Source organism: Lonchura striata, chromosome 1A (genome assembly GCF_050655825.1).
Source record: "Lonchura striata isolate lonStrDom1 chromosome 1A, ASM5065582v1, whole genome shotgun sequence".
Lineage (NCBI taxonomy): Eukaryota > Metazoa > Chordata > Aves > Passeriformes > Estrildidae > Lonchura > Lonchura striata.
The window spans coordinates 6,786,033-6,801,947 of NC_140741.1; the positions used below are offsets into that span (position 1 = coordinate 6,786,033).

The 15,915-nt window shown below is 41.2% G+C and overlaps 1 protein-coding gene across 14 annotated transcripts in view; it reads left to right on the top strand.

Annotated features, from left to right (window-relative positions):
- Nucleotides 1–15,915, top strand: part of ABCC9 (ATP binding cassette subfamily C member 9) — a 69,505-nt gene that overhangs the window by 51,891 nt on the left and 1,699 nt on the right. For all 14 annotated transcript variants that reach the window (XM_085569353.1, XM_085569357.1, XM_085569360.1 and 11 more), the window contains 10 exons: nt 1,280–1,372; nt 4,003–4,105; nt 6,288–6,389; nt 9,157–9,277; nt 10,243–10,373; nt 10,925–11,003; nt 13,349–13,457; nt 13,674–13,777; nt 14,441–14,574; nt 14,855–14,917. In XM_085569353.1, the coding sequence (XP_085425479.1) occupies nt 1,280–1,372; nt 4,003–4,105; nt 6,288–6,389; nt 9,157–9,277; nt 10,243–10,373; nt 10,925–11,003; nt 13,349–13,457; nt 13,674–13,777; nt 14,441–14,574; nt 14,855–14,917 (1,039 nt within the window). The remainder of the gene's footprint in view (nt 1–1,279; nt 1,373–4,002; nt 4,106–6,287; nt 6,390–9,156; nt 9,278–10,242; nt 10,374–10,924; nt 11,004–13,348; nt 13,458–13,673; nt 13,778–14,440; nt 14,575–14,854; nt 14,918–15,915) is intronic.

Sequence of the window (15,915 nt, forward strand, 5' to 3'; positions counted from 1 at the left end):
TTCACTCTCAGATTATTCCGATAATTAAACTCTTTTAAATCACTTGAAATGTGACTTGTATTCTTTTGATGGGCAATAGAAATTAAAACATCCAATTTATTTCCCTAAAAATTAGTCTTGGGAAATGTAGGATGAAGAAATAGCTTCAGCCAGTATTTGTAGCTCACTTACATGCAGTCCTTTGCAGGCATATAAGCCTCACTAATTTTTAGAAATGCAAATATTTACAGTATTTCTTGCAGCACTTTGACTCTTTGTTGTATTTTCCATTACATCTTTCACAAACTTCTGTGTATTTTCCATCATAAATTTGGAAGATATTTATCATCAAAACATCAGCAACAAATTCGGTTCTGCCCACTGCAACATTCAGCAAGATCGAGCAGTTGTTTCTCCTAGCCCATCTAATACAGTGTGCAAAATTATTAGGATTTTGATAACAGTTTCAATCTCTAATGATCTGGACTTTCTTCTGTTTGTACAACTGGCTGCTATGCCAATGACAGAGTGTTACAGAAAGATGTAATTTTTTTTTTCTCTGGTTTGGAAAATGTTCCTCTTTTAAAAGACTGAAACTTTTTGGACTTAAATATTGTTGCTCCATGCAGGTCTCAGAATTAGGGAAATTTATCACTCATTGTTTCTCTGTCAGTGCTGTCTCTGCTACAACCAATGTTAACAGCACAAAGAGATCTGCTGTGATTTGAAATATTTTACTTTCAGCATGTTGTACTACTTCCAGATATGGAAAATGAGGCCAGGTCTTGTGGAAATACAGCTTTTTTGTTAGGCCAGCTGTTGTCATAAAATATATAAACTTCCTGATACACAGACCCTATTATATACCTGACCTAAGAGTCAGAAATAACATGCTATAAAGTTTAAAATCAATGGGTTTGAATTTAATTTTATGTTATTAATATATCAGAACCTGTGAGAATAAAAGGTAATGAGGATCTGTCTAAAACAGATAGCAGGTTTTTACCCAGGAGAGACACGATAATGTCATTATCCCTGGGGGGAAAATAGAAGCTTAAAGTGACCAAAAGTAGATGGAGAGGGCAGCAGGGAGATGATTCAAAGGCTGCTGTGGCAAAAAAAAAGGAATGTTATATTCCCATGCCAGTGTTGTTCTGTACTATAGAAATATATTTTTTTTTGATCCTGAAAAGAATAGTGCAATATATAAAATGTCTGTTCTTGTCAGCTATGCAGCAAAATTTCTACAGACAGAAATGTTTACATTGTAATGGGCTTCTGTTGTTTTTTGTACTCCCAGGGACCTCCAGGAACTTGATGACAGCACCCAGCTCCCTCTGCTGTGTCACTTCTCTGAGACAGCTGAAGGCCTTACCACCATCAGAGCATTCGGGTAAAATTTGTAAAATTATTAGAGGGAGGCTTGGGGGTCAAGCTGGCCTGTTCAGCTTCCTTAGAGCATGTCTGAAGGCAAATTGTTGAATGTGAAGAACTTTATTAAGCTATTAAAAGAAAAAAAAAAATATGTTTTTTCCTGTTGCTTTGCCATGCCTCTTAAACATTTTGCATATTTTCAGTAACACATGTATTGGTGTTCCACTGTATTAAAGGTGATTACATTTTTTAGGAGGTGATACTTAAACTTTTTATGAGTCTATTTTAACCATACCTTTAATGTGGACAGCAGGGAGCTCTGTTTTGCCAAGCAGGCAGTGGCACTGCCCCTTCAAACCCCCTGCTATATCCAAGTGTCCCTGAATCAGTTCTGTGTTTAACCCACTTTCCAAGCAAGGAGACATCATGACACTCTCCAATTGAAAGGCAGTGTGCAACTTGGAGACTTTCCAAGAAAAGTGCAGCAGAACAGGACTTGATTTTAATATTGTAAAACCTCTCTTTGTTAATCAAAACTGAAAAATCAATTCTGTAAGATCCAGAGAATTTTGCCAGCTTTACATGCATATATTTTCTCTCTACTACATGAAATATAAGCTAGACTCTCCTATATTCACTCCATTATGGTTATGACTCTGACAAAGTGACAGCTTCAGGTTTTTTCCCAGTAAGTGCACCTTGTACCCATTCTGCACTATAAAGAATTCCAAACCAGAGCAGATCCCACAGCAATGACATTTCCACACCTATTTGATCAGCTTATGGCTGTTTCCTCATGTCAAGCTAAGCTTTAGGACCTCAGCTATTAGCACAGAGTGTTGCAGTAAGGCCTGTGGAAGAACAAGCAAAAACACTCTTGTGTTGATGAGGTGTGAGCCAGGGGCCAACAGGAAATGCTTTCACTAGCTTTATCAACAGAATGATGTATTGAAACAGGAAATCATCATTAGAGCCTGATGCTGATGTATGCTGAGTACTTCTCAAGAGGTTCAGAGTGGCCTTTCATCACCTGAGGAAGGTTATGAACCTGAGGTTAGTTCCTGAGGAAGATGAAGGAGCTTAGCACTTTCTGGGTGGTTCAACTCTTTTTTGCCTCACAAAAAGGCAATGTGGTCTTGGATGGCAGGGAGCAAAAGGCAACCCGAAGGCACCACAACAATTGAGTTTTTCAGGATTTCTGGTGCTAATCGAAGCCATTTCATTTCCCTGCCTGTGCTCCACTGCCCACCAAACCTGAAGTCTCCTGCATTTATTGTCTGCAAGTTTGTATTTACTGCTGGTCCTGTTAGTCATTCTCTGCAATTTGGGTTCAGTATGTTCCAGGATAAAACTGAGCAGCTCCTCACATAACTTACCGCAAAGCAGTACAATTGGATCAGAGAGCAATCTCAGTGACCTTTGCTGTTCCTCATCTGACAGGATAAAAGTCTGAAAGTGCCCAGAAGATGAGCTGAACGTGGATGAAAACACAGATTGAGCGTGTCAGATTTTCCATTAGGAGAGCAGGAGTTTTGCTGCCAGGAAAGCAGATGAGCAGAGTAGTCAGTGCATCCTTGTTCCTCCCCACATCATTACTATTACCAGTTGTTCTGGGAAGGTTGCTTGTCATATTTACAAGCTGTGCAGAGGTAAATAAAATATCATTGGGAAATAGCAGGGAAAAAAGGGAAGTTTCTAGAAGAATAGGCATTAGAGGTGCTTCACAGCAGGGCCCTGAGACTTTGAAATGAAAGGTAAAACAGTCACTGAGCTGCTGACTGAAGTTCAGATGGTTTAATCAAGTGAGGTATTCACCAGATAATAGAATATTGTTTCCAGCAAAATGGTTTCCATCTAACTGTGCAAGGCACCATGAATTTAATACACTTGCACCAATAGAGATTTCCCCTTCCCCTCCCAAATGTACATTGGGTCTTCAGCGCTCTGGCATCCTTGCACTGGTCTTTAAATGTGATGGGGGAGAGAGGAACAAGTGGCAGTGGAGGTAATACCACTCATTTTTCTAATTTAGAGGTGATCTATAGCTCTCCCTGATTGTAATTTCCCAGTTGTTTAGGCAAAGTGTGACTGGCTGAGAAAACAGCTGAGCTGAGTAGCTGAAAGGTTTGATTTCCAGATCACTCTATATCCATTTTAGTTGAAACTTTAGGGCTGTCACCCCTGTTGAGGAGCCCTGCAGCTGGCCAGGTAACTTCTGAATTCCGATGTAACCTGACAGGTGAGCTCTCTGCCCTTGCTAGGTGCCTGTGAGGAGTTGCTGAGGGACCACAGCAGCACTCAGCTGTGGGAGGAGTGGACTATAATCCACAGATATAAAAAGTAGATTAGGTCTGGGAAACAAAACCTGTCTCAGCACCCTGGCATTGAAATCTCTTTGAGGGGACAGACTCTGGTCTAAACCCTTGCTGCTTGTCAAACAAATCCTGACTCCCCATGTCACTCTGGCTATGGGCAGCTGTGGCAGCAGATGTGTGTTCTAAGGGAAGAGCTTTTAACCCAAACTTCAGCAAAAACAAAAGGGCAGAAAGTTTTGAGCTGGGGGAAAAGAAGGCAGAGCAGAGTTAATGCTTCATCCTTTTGTGTGTGAGTGCGTAATGTATTGTAATGTGACAACTTTGGTTTCGGCAGGCACGAAGCCAGATTTAAACAACGTATGCTGGAGCTGACTGATACGAACAACATTGCCTACTTATTTCTGTCAGCTGCCAACAGATGGCTGGAGGTCAGGACGGTACGTTCAGTTTTGTCCCAGCCGTGGTTTTGAAACCTTGGAAGCAAACAGAGACTTTGCCTGATGCAGAGAAGATAATAACGGGTATTAATCTCGCGAGGAGATTATACACATGGCTCCTTAAAATAGATCAGGATTGTTATGTTAAACCCAGAGGGTTTTTTCAGCTTTCTTGGCCAGGAGTAAGAAAATACAAGTCTGCCTCATCTTCTGCTGTGTGCTGTCTAGCATCTGAAGGGAGTGCAAGAGCAAACATTTACATAACTTCAAACAATACTTTCTCTACTACTGTGCAGCATCCACAGACCTGCCACAGCAGGAGCTGCTTTCAAGGCAGAAAGGGGCTTTTCAGTGGCTTTGTGAACTGTGCCATCCTTCTGCCAGGGCTGTTTTAGGCACACTGATCTCCCAGGTCTTGAAGTATCTCTTCAGCAGTAAGCTTGCAGGTCCATACTGTTTGTGGGTTTTTTTGTTTGATGTCATGAACGATAGCAGAACTAGACTCCAGAAAGGAAATAACAGCAGGGCACAATGCAGCAACTGACAGTGACGTAGGCTCCTGGGGTTTGGCTCTCTTTGAGGGACTTTTCTGATCTGTGAGGCAAGAAGAGGCAAGAAAAGTAACTGTGATTCCATTATTCATCTGAAACAGAAAGAGCAGTGAATAAACAGAGCAGTGGCCTGATTCTGCTGGACATAAATAGTAACAGGCATGATTAACCCTCACATCAAAGGCTGTATACTCACCTTCTTTACTTGCTTGAGCAGTGAAGTTATTCTTCATTTTTTATGATGGCAAAACTTTCCCTTGTGCTCGAAGCTTTCAGCTTCTTACAGCATCCAAAATAGCTGAAATTGCTTCCAAATCTAAGACAGATAAATAACAGTGCAACAGCCAATCCTGGAATAAGCCTGTTAATGTCTCACAGTCTTAGACTTGCTTACATGCAGAATGAATTTCGTCCAAGAATACACCTCGCCTCATCAGACATTAGAAATAATGTGGCCTTGCCAAGGAATAGTTCATCTAGCTCTGTCTAATGGCACAGTAGTACTAAGACCATCAAAAAGTTTGTGGGATTTAACAGCAGCTGTTAAGTCCTGTCCTAGCAGATGATGGAGGCTCAAGACCATTATCCATAGGTGTGAGTCACAGAATCCCAGAATCACAGAATGATTTGCATTGGGAGGGACCTTAAAACCCATCCAGTTCTGACCTCTGCCATGGGCAGGGACACCTTCCACTAACCCAAGTTCTTCAGATCCCCATCCAGCCTGGCATTCCAGAGATGAGGCAGCCACAGCTTCTCTGCTCAACCTGTGCCAGGGCCTCACCACCCTCACAGGGAAGGATTTCTTCCTCATAGCCAATCTAACTCCCTCCTCTGCCAGTTTGAATCCATCCCCCACTAAAATTTCGGTCTATATTCTGCTCATCAACATATTTTTTAGACAGATTAACTAGGCAGCCCTCATTTCAAATCTCAGAAGGAAATATTCCTGACACAGTATTATGAGACAGGATGAGAAAAATGAATGGAAAATGTGATCCAAAGTAAATGCCGGCAGCAGTGGGATAGTGGGAATACCAACTATATCCCATTAATCAGCACCTTGACTCCATGAGATGACATGTAGTATATACTTCAAACCTGAGGTAAACATCAAGAAAATTGATTCCAGCTCCTGCCAATAAAACATGTGCATGATCTGTATAAATTCAACCAAAATCCTTCCTTGACTTTGTGAAGTCAGTGATGCTTTCTTTTTTCAGGAGGCAGACCCATAGTTGAGAAGACCTGAAGGAGAGTGGAGAGAGTGGAACTGATTTGTTTTAGTAGTGGGAATTAGGAGTGTCCCTGCTACATATCTCTCATGATTTTTTTTTTAATATGCTTATTAGGTTTTTTGATCCCTGCTCTTTTTGTGGTTGATACCATGGATGCCCTGGCCCAAATGAATTTGCATCACAATTTCATTAGTGTTCAGCAAGTTGCTTTGAGTATTTCAGCTTGGGTATCACAACCATGATCTCTTCCAGGGGAAAAAAAAAAAAAACAAAATGAATGGCTAGGTGTCATTACATAAATAATTCTTGGTAAAGTGGAACTGTTGCACAGGTAAAGAAATGTTCTGGTTGCTGCATGTTTTTTCTTTTTTGTCCCCCTGTCTCTCATTGCAGGATTATCTGGGTGCTTGTATTGTCCTGACTGCTGCTGTCACTTCCATCACCGAAGGGCCACACTCGGGGTTTGTGGGACTGGGTCTCCTGTATGCTCTGACGGTACGTGCCAAGGCCAAGTGTAAAAACTTCCAGACCAACAAGTTAATTTTATAATATTTTTATGTGTACACTGTCATCTCCCAGATTTCTTAATCTTGAAAAAAAAATGAATCCTGCAAATAATGGACTCGAGCCAAAGCTGAGAGAGTTCAGGGCAACTTGGATTTGCTTCAGGTTTTATGAGCCAATTAAAAAAACACAACCATTCCCAGGCCCTGTGTGCTCCCAAGTGGAGCAGGAAAATTAAAAATGCGTAAGAGGATCTGCTGTGCACTCTGTTTTGTACAACACAGTGCTGTTTCCACCTCTAAATGGCAAATCCTGCCAGGAAATACAGATTGTCATCATCTGGGTAATCTTTAACCAAAGACCAAATAAAATAATTGCTGAAGAAACAGAATTACTGGTTTTGCCCTTGGAGGGACATTACTGAGATGCCCAAGATTGAATTATTAATGGATCTGGGGACTGGGACCTTTATGGGCATGGTTCATCACGCCAGGTAGCAGTAGGAATGCAGAGGAGATGGGCTTAGGGATGAGAAGGTCGTGGTGGTGCAGTAGCTGGTTCATTCTGCCACTGCCATTAGCAGGGAGGAGAAGGAACAGTATTTTAGTGTGCCTGGCTGCAAGAGAAGCTGAGTGTTCATCATGAGCACAGAGTGAATGACAATCACCACAGAGAGTATGAATTATGAATTATGAGAATGGGAACAAAATATCACTGAATGAACCACGAGAGTGAGGACAAAGGTGGGATGATGATAGTGACAGGAAGAACTTTTGAAACCAAAATGGCAAAAATCTGTCTGCTTTGAAGCACTGGTATGAAGAAAGGATAAAGGTGTGGGTCTTACCCTGAGATCTGGATTTGCACATAAATGCTTGTGAGCCTATGGCTACAACAGAAAGTCCTCAGCAGCTGCCTCAGGGAGACCTTAGATCCCCTCTGTGCTGCTGTTGCAACAGTGTGAGAATCTGTCAACAACTGAGAATCAGTCCCAGGGCTTCAGCTTCACTCTGAAAACATTCCTGGCAATGCTGCTTCATTAGCAGAGATCTGGAAGCGTCAGGATGTCTGCATCATCCTTGTTTTTAGCCTGTGTTTGCAAACAGATCATTGGTGGGAAATAGGCACGTGCTGAAGTCTAGCACAACAAACAGGTGAAGAAGAGCTTTAGGCACCAAGTGATCACCTGCCTCTCTCCTGCCCCACAATAACCCTGAAGAACTTTTGAAGGCAGCTGGATCATTACCTGTCTCTCCTGACATAGTTTGGTGTTTTTTTCACTAATTACTCCTTGCAGCTGAGAGAGGGCTGATATTTGGACCTAGATGATAGCAAACTATTTGTACTGAGCTTGTGTTTACAGTGGACATCCTGAGCTTATTCTTTCCTTTTCTCTAAACACTGCCAACTCCTTTGCACAACTGTGATGAAGCCTGAGGTAATGGGCAGAGTTTTTGGGTGCCAGGCTGTGTTATCAAATCTGCCAGATCTAGGATAGCAGCCTGCCACTGCAAGCAGCAGTTCCACATTGTGTTGCTTGTCTGCAAACTTTCCTATTTCTGTAACTTCCTAACTCAAAAGCTGGACATCAAATAAGCAGGTATCTGAACATAAAGGAAAGAATACCCCATCAAGAGCTCTATCTTAAGGATAAAGCATGCAGCCAAGTCCTCCAAATTAACAACAATTTTTGCTGAATCTCAGTGAAAATTATTTTCTGTTTGCTTCCTGCATCAGTATTAGGTTAGTAATATAGAAGTGAGACTTTCTGGTTTATACAAAATAACGTCCTTATTTTGCACTCACCAGAAAAAATGGCAAAGCCTTCCTCTGAATATGTTTGTGCATAGGATGTTTTTATTTTTAGATTTCTAAAACTTCATTCAGGTACATAAAATATCTCAAATTTTAAAGGTTCTTGGCAATCAACTCTTCCTAATAAGATCAGTTCTTCTTTTTTACAGAAACACCTAAATCCAGACTTAGGAAATAGATTTACAATTTTCAGCCTTAAATAGTAAGTCCTGCCTAGAAAAGAGTTTTTCTAAGCTACTGAGTATTGTTAGAGAACTAATAATTAACGATTATCTACTAAAAGTAATATCTTTACTATTGATTTAATTATTGATCAAATCCTTTTCATTACAATTGAGAATAAGAACCAGGAAATATTGCTGAACTGATAATACTTTTTTTCCCTCTCATATATTTCTATGCTAAAAACTTCTCAAATTTTCCACAGAGAGAAATGGATTATCTAAATATGCAGAAATGAAGCTATCATAAAATATTTTCAATATATTTGCAAATAGTGAACTTTCTTAATCTTTAGTTGCAGACTTTGAAACATTAGAATATGCATAATAGAAAATATTTCCAAACAGCACTTTCAATTTTTATTCTTTTCTGTGTTTGTGTGCTTAAAGAAGACACCTTTCCATACTGATTATTAGATGCTGAAAACAAGAGATTCCCTCAATCAGTCAGAGTTTAGGTACAACTTTTTCATACTTCTCCTTCAAAAAACAAGGATGAGAATACCAAGCACCAAACTGCTGTCTTAGGGTTAATTGTGTTGGAATATGATTGGCTTCTTATGGATTTGATGTTGTTGCACTGAGTCTTGAATTCTGTAATGTTAAAGACTGTGTTGAGTCAGGCCAAGGATTTTCACAAATGTATCCAACCTTTATTTCCAAATGGGTAGATGAACAGAAAGAAGGCTGAACCCTGTCCTTGTTTTCATTTTGTGATGCAGATAACCAACTACCTGAACTGGGTAGTGAGGAATCTGGCTGATCTAGAAGTGCAGATGGGTGCAGTGAAAAAAGTACACAGCTTCCTGAACATGGAGTCAGAGAACTACGAAGGCTACCTGGGTATTGCTCTTAATCTTTCTGGGGCTTTCCATGGTAATGTGAAAGAATGGTAGACTTGGTCATGCAAAATGTACACACCTCTCTAGCCAAAATCTATTCTCACTGAGGTGTAGGAATTGCCACTGGTGTGAGTGACAAGGATAGCTAAGAGAAGCTATGAAAATATGTTGTTCACATTAGTCAACATGAAAAAAAAATCCTATCAAATGCCAGGGAGACAGAGCAGGACTCTGTAGTGCAATCAAAAATACCAGTTGTAGACAAGATGAGCAAAACATCCATGTAAGTTATTTAGAAAACAAAAATAAGGATAAAAATTAGAAATGTCACATGGTTCAAAATCTCTGATCTTTCTAGCAGATGGGGGACTAAAGATAGGGCCACGTTGGCAAGCAGACCTCAGCAACTCTTCTCTGAGCTGTACATTGGAATTTGTGCTCCACACACTTCAAATTGGCCTTGATTGCTATTTCAGAAGTGGTTGAAGTGCAAGAAATGGCTCACAGGTCAAGAAGCTTCCCTGGAAAGCCCAGCTCCTTAGTCCAGAGACAAAACCTGCTGCGTATTCACAAATCAGGCTGAAACAAGAGCTGTGATAATGACAACAGCTGATGCTGTGTGGCAGCAACAACCTCCTTCCTCAAGCTGCCCTTCCTGTGCCGGTGGCTGACCCGAGGCCGCGCTAACCCTGCCCTGACACCGCGTTCTCCGCTCCTTTGGCTGCTCCCTCTCGCCCTGCCAAGGGACACTTTAGATCTGCCCTCTCTCCCTGCGTGTGGAGATCTGGAGGCCAAGTGCCTGCCAGGCAGTTCCCAGCTCAGCCTCCCCTTGGCAGGGAGCTGGAGCTCTATTTCTCAAGTGGCTTGAAGGAAGGTGCCCAGGCAGGAGAGAGGGGGAAAGGTGACTGTTGTAAAGTGACCCTCTAGCAGCACTCTTTTCTGTTTGTTTTTCTGTAACTATTTCAGATCCCTCTCAAGTTCCCAAAGACTGGCCCCAGGAGGGGGAAATCAAGATTGAAAATTTGTGTGTTCGCTATGAAAACAACCTGAAGCCTGTTCTGAAGCATGTGAAGGCCTATATCAAGCCAGGACAAAAGGTACCATGTCCAGCAATTTTTCATCATCCTCATTCTGGTGCAGATCCTTCTTTACAGAACTTTCCTTTCTAAAGTGGCAGAAGATAAGAATAACAACTTATATTAGCAGATATATACATTTACAGTCCTCTCTGAGGTCCCTGGGCACAGAGCAAGAACTTACACTGATAGAAGCTTCTTCTTGGCTGGGATCAATTTTTCTTCTGAGTATCCCATCTTTCCAAGTCCATTTTCCTTGCACAAAAGTAAGTCTAAATAGCAGATAAATCAGAAGGACATAAGACTGAACTGTGTTAAAACACAAGACTATCTTACATTTCAGCACAGAGTGTCATTGGCATCCATGTCAAAATGCTGAAATGCTTATGGGACAAGTCCTTGTGATGAGGAGCAGAAAAGGGGAATGTGCTTGCTGTCCTGTTTTGTGTTTTCCCTGCCATTGGGAAGAACCTTTCTACTCACCAGTAGCACAATCCAGTGCAGCTTTCCCAAAAGAGCTGCAGGTGTAAGTAAGGAGCAAGTGAGTAAGTGACATCCTCCATCTTTTGCAGGTTGGGATCTGTGGTCGGACTGGCAGCGGCAAGTCCTCCCTGTCCTTGGCATTCTTCAGAATGGTGGATATTTTTGATGGTCAGTTTCCCCTGCAATATGTTGTCACTCCTCAACTACTCCCCCCTTATTTCCTCAGAAGGGAGAAACCTTTTTGATAGTTTATAACCTGGTTCTCTGGCTCAGAAGAGATTTGATTAGAAGTGTTATGCTTAATCCTTCAAAGTACAAAGTGCCCTATTGTGAATAGCACTTGGTTGTCCCAGGAAATTTTGTGCACAGATTATATTTCTATTTTTTTTTTTTTAATTTGCATGTGGTCTGACAAAACAATATGCATTTTTTGAGACAGGACAAAAAATATGTAAGTCTCTGGAGTGTCTAAATGTTTGCCTAAAGAATAACTGCCTTAACTTATTATAGCTGTCAAAATATTAGCAGAGTATAAACTAGAACTCAACAAGTCCACTCCCTTGATTTTTTTTTTATTTTATTGTGCTTTCCCACTGCAGCAGAATTTGACTCAAGGGTTGGAAGTATATTGCTATGTTTTCATCCTGCAGCATTTAACTGTCCCAGCTAATTGGCACAAAATACTTTTTAGCATTTATAATACAGATGCATGTGTGCTGTTGAGAGAATATAGAAAACCACCAGAAAGTAATCTTTTTGTTTCTAAGATTACCACATTTCTACTTTAGCCATTGTGCATGGAATGTTTGCCAGGGAAAGCCTGGTAGGATGGGGAGGATAAGTGAATCTGATGCAGCTGATATTTGCTTTTGTAGTGGTTCTGTGCCTATATGTGTCTATGGTCACAGGCTTCTGATTCATGACCATGATTCCTAGATATATAAATATTGCAAAGAAATAATAACCATGCTTATGGCCAGCTTGAAGTTTCCTTCTACTTAAATCTTCTTTGTGTGTATTTTCTTTGTCTGCTTCTCCTGTATCCCTGATTTTTCCCAATGGGAAAATCTAAGCTTTTTCTAATCAAGCTGATTATCCTTTGTGCATATCCCTGTCCCTGCTGGACCTATATTTGGCTTCCATGCTGGTCCACTTCTGGCTGGGGTCCTGACTCTAATAAAAGTTACATAATAATATTTCGAGTCACTTTACTAGAGCCAAAATTTTATTCACGTTGATCCTTAGGTCCTTGTTATCTCCTTAAATTTCTATCTGTACCATTTTATTTCCCCACTTTTACTTTGTTCTTTAGTGTTTCCCTTCTCTTATCCTGTATTCAAACAGCATCTCATTTATCTTATGTCTTGCTTGACAAACCCTCAATTCTTTCCCAGTTTCCCAACTCCTCTCAAATTTACTTTTTCCCTTAGGTCCTCTCGTCTCCTCTTTTCCTTGAGCACCCTGGCTTCTATCAAATATGCATTTCCCTATTCCCCAGGCATGCCATATTAATTTTCCCCTCCTTATTCTACCTCATCTTCTGCTAACCCACTCTAATGTCCTTGTTTGTGAAGAAAAGGAATTGCTTAAGTTTATGCAACCACCAATATCTCAAGCAGAAGTCCTCTAACCTGATTTGGATTTTCTTGAAGTGTGAAAATAATTGGACTTTGTACATTACAGAGAAAATCTTGATTCTTCTGGCCATATAGTAAAAGCATAAAACTACAATCATAGATGTAGTCCACCTAGGGGGGGTAATGAAATCTTCCACTGAAGCAGGGTCACAAAGAACAACCTACAAAATTCAGTATCATGACAATGGGAATGACAGAAGGGACACACTTATAAAGCTCTCAATATCCATGCACCTGCCAGTTCACATTTAAGTTCTCACTGTTGGGAGAGAGAACTGATTAAATGAATGTTAGGGGGAGTGCAGCTGCCTAGAGAAGCAATCCACATGAAAAATGCAGAAGTGCCTGATGGAAATAACCTTTACCATATTCTCATTCAGTTTGCCTTGGCCCCTCCCTTCCCCATCTCCTTCAACCCCGCATATTCATGCATATATTGTGCAAAAGAAATTGTGCTCCTTCTAAAAGGAAATATCTTCAGCAACTATTGAATTTAAGGGGAACAAAGAAAGGTACAGCAACTTAAGTTGCTCTTGTTCTTGCTCTGTTTGGCTGTAATTGACCCATAATAAATTATCCTTCTGGTGCTATCATTACACAGAAGGAAAGACATGTAATTTCCCTTAAGGGGGGGTGGAGGGAAGAAAAAGCAAAAGAGCAAGGTGGCAGTGTCACTAATAAATTGAGACATCCCTGGCTTATGTTATTAGCTACATTCACCTTCCCCATGTGTCTGACAGTGCTGAGAGCTCACAAAGACAGTATCCCATCATCTAGAGACCAGCCCAGAGGGGCTGTTCCACCTTTCCACCTGCTGCCTGTGGATCACGTGCTTTGTGCAATTCCCTCAGGTGTTCTGTGTGTTGTTTGGCACAGGGAGGATAGTGATTGATGGGATAGACATCAGCAAACTGCCTCTGCACACGCTCCGGTCCCGGCTCTCCATCATTCTGCAGGACCCCATCCTGTTCAGTGGCTCCATCCGGTAGGTGTATGCCATAGGGGGTGGCAGGCAGCATTGCACAGCCTGCCTGGCATGGGAGCTGGGGGACAGGAGAGGATGGAAAGGCAAAGAACCTTCCTAGCTCAGTCCAGTCCATCTGCACAGCCTGCCGAGCAACACACAATGCCAAGCTGCTCATTTGCAGAAAACCTGAAAGTAATTGCAGTAGCGAGACTCCTGCTATGGTTTTCTTTGCAGATTTAATTTGGATCCCGAATGCAAGTGCACTGATGACAGACTCTGGGAAGCTCTGGAGATTGCTCAGTTGAAGAACATGGTCAAGTCATTGCCAGGAGGTCTTGGTATGTCTGAACCAATTTCTGGATCATGGGCCAATAATGGAATCATGCATGCACACAGATAAACAGATCCATCCCATCTGACACTCCAGATCATCATGTGGGAGTGACAGGCCCATATGGAAAAATCCTGCAACACATCAGCATCATGGTGTGATTGTTGAGGCTGTCTTGTGCATGTCCAAGAGTTGGATTTTGGTATCCTGTGGACTCCTTCCAACTCAGGATACTCTATGATTCTGTGATCACAGTGGGATAATTAGTAAAGAAAAAAAGAAAAATTTTACCTCCTTTAGCAGAACCTGTCTCTGCAAGCAGAGCTGTAAACACGGACAGAGCATTTTCCTTACAGTTTCAGATCCATTTAATGAAGGAATCTCACATATTTATTTCCATATCAAGTACATTTCATATTACTAAGATATTACCCTGCAGACTACCAGATCTTCTAACAATTTGTGCCAACTGTTTGTTCAGTGACATATTTCTCCTTTCCCAAGAGGCTGTGCTCATTTTTCTTGGTATCCCTCCATCTCACTGGTCACTCAAGATTATGGTTATTGACTTTTATGAGGATTTTGCTTGGCCCTGGAATAGTGCACAAGCAGAGCTCTCAGGGGCAGCATTACAGGGGTGTAATGATCACAGGAACTGGCTTTGTTACAGATGCCATGGTCACAGAAGGAGGGGAAAACTTCAGTGTGGGGCAAAGGCAGCTCTTCTGTCTGGCTCGAGCCTTTGTCCGCAAGAGCAGCATCCTCATCATGGATGAAGCCACAGCATCTATTGACATGGCCACAGTGAGTACAGCAATTAACTAATTAGGGATCTACCAGGAGAAAGGCATCTTCCCTAAGCATCAGCCATGAAGTGTGTGATCTCTGTAGCAGAAAAAGCAGGCAGTGTTTTTATTTCTCTCAGGATAAAATGCTTGAGAGAACCTCTGCTTTCGTATAAGTTCTTGATCTGTGTGTGTGACATTTCCCTGCTGGGAAAGAGATAATGTGGAATATGCTTGAAAACATGTGACTTAGAATGTAACAGGATGAAGTAACTGGAGTGAGCCTTTTCCTCTGACAGGAAAACATCTTGCAGAAGGTTGTGATGACTGCCTTCGCCGACCGCACTGTTGTAACAATAGCGGTAAGTATTAAGCCAGAAAAAGCTCTTTTTTTCCTCATTCCTCAGGTAGTTAGCTTTGCCCTTCACCAGTTAAACACCACTACATAAAACTAAAAGCTTCCCAAAATAGAACTAAACCACGAGGCCAGAATATTTCTATTATACCAGAAGAAGTCAGACACCTATTATCAACCGGAAATTTTGCAGTAAATGCTGTCTTGCTATCAAACTAAAACACCTGGATCTGAACAAAGACTTTACAGGGAACTTCAGCATCTGCACTGTCTCAACAAAATTTGAAGTCATTCTCACTGAAAAATTGAAACCAAGTGCATGGTTTGAACCATTACTGAAAGTTGCATCCAAATCTAAGTTTGAATTTTGCTTCTGAAGGCTATGTATGTGTAATGCTTACAAATGCAGCACAAATTTGAGTTGAGATTTCATAATATTCTTGATGTGGTTTCTCAAGCTGGATTATTTTTTCTCTCTTTTGGAATAAAAAGATGGGTTTACAAAAAAAGTTTTGAAAACTGGGATTGATGCCTAAAGAAGCTACCAGAGGCTAGACATTGTTAAAGAATAAGAAAGATATTTATTAAAAAGGTCTTCCAAGGATACACTTTGGGCAGTACAAGAGCCTGGCCATGGCTCCACCCAAGATGGACAATAGGTCACACGTTTTCACACTTTTATAAGTTTTGGTCTATTTACATATTGGGGTTAATTGTCCAGTTACAGCTTCAGGTTATGAAGTCCCATCCTCCCAGATTGCTTTCCTCAATTTGCTGGTTTTTTATACTTTTGGGGCCTGAAGCTGCAACAGTGTCCTTGCTTCTCAAGCTGGAAAAGGATTGTTTTGTCAAACTAAACTGTGAATAGAACTTGCTAACACTTTATATGAAGTTCAGAGTTACACACTAAAGCAGTACAGAATCTGAAAAGTATGAAAGCTAAAACTTAAGGCATCAGAATCAATGGGAATTACCTCCCAAAATAATAGCTTTTCAGCTAGGGGT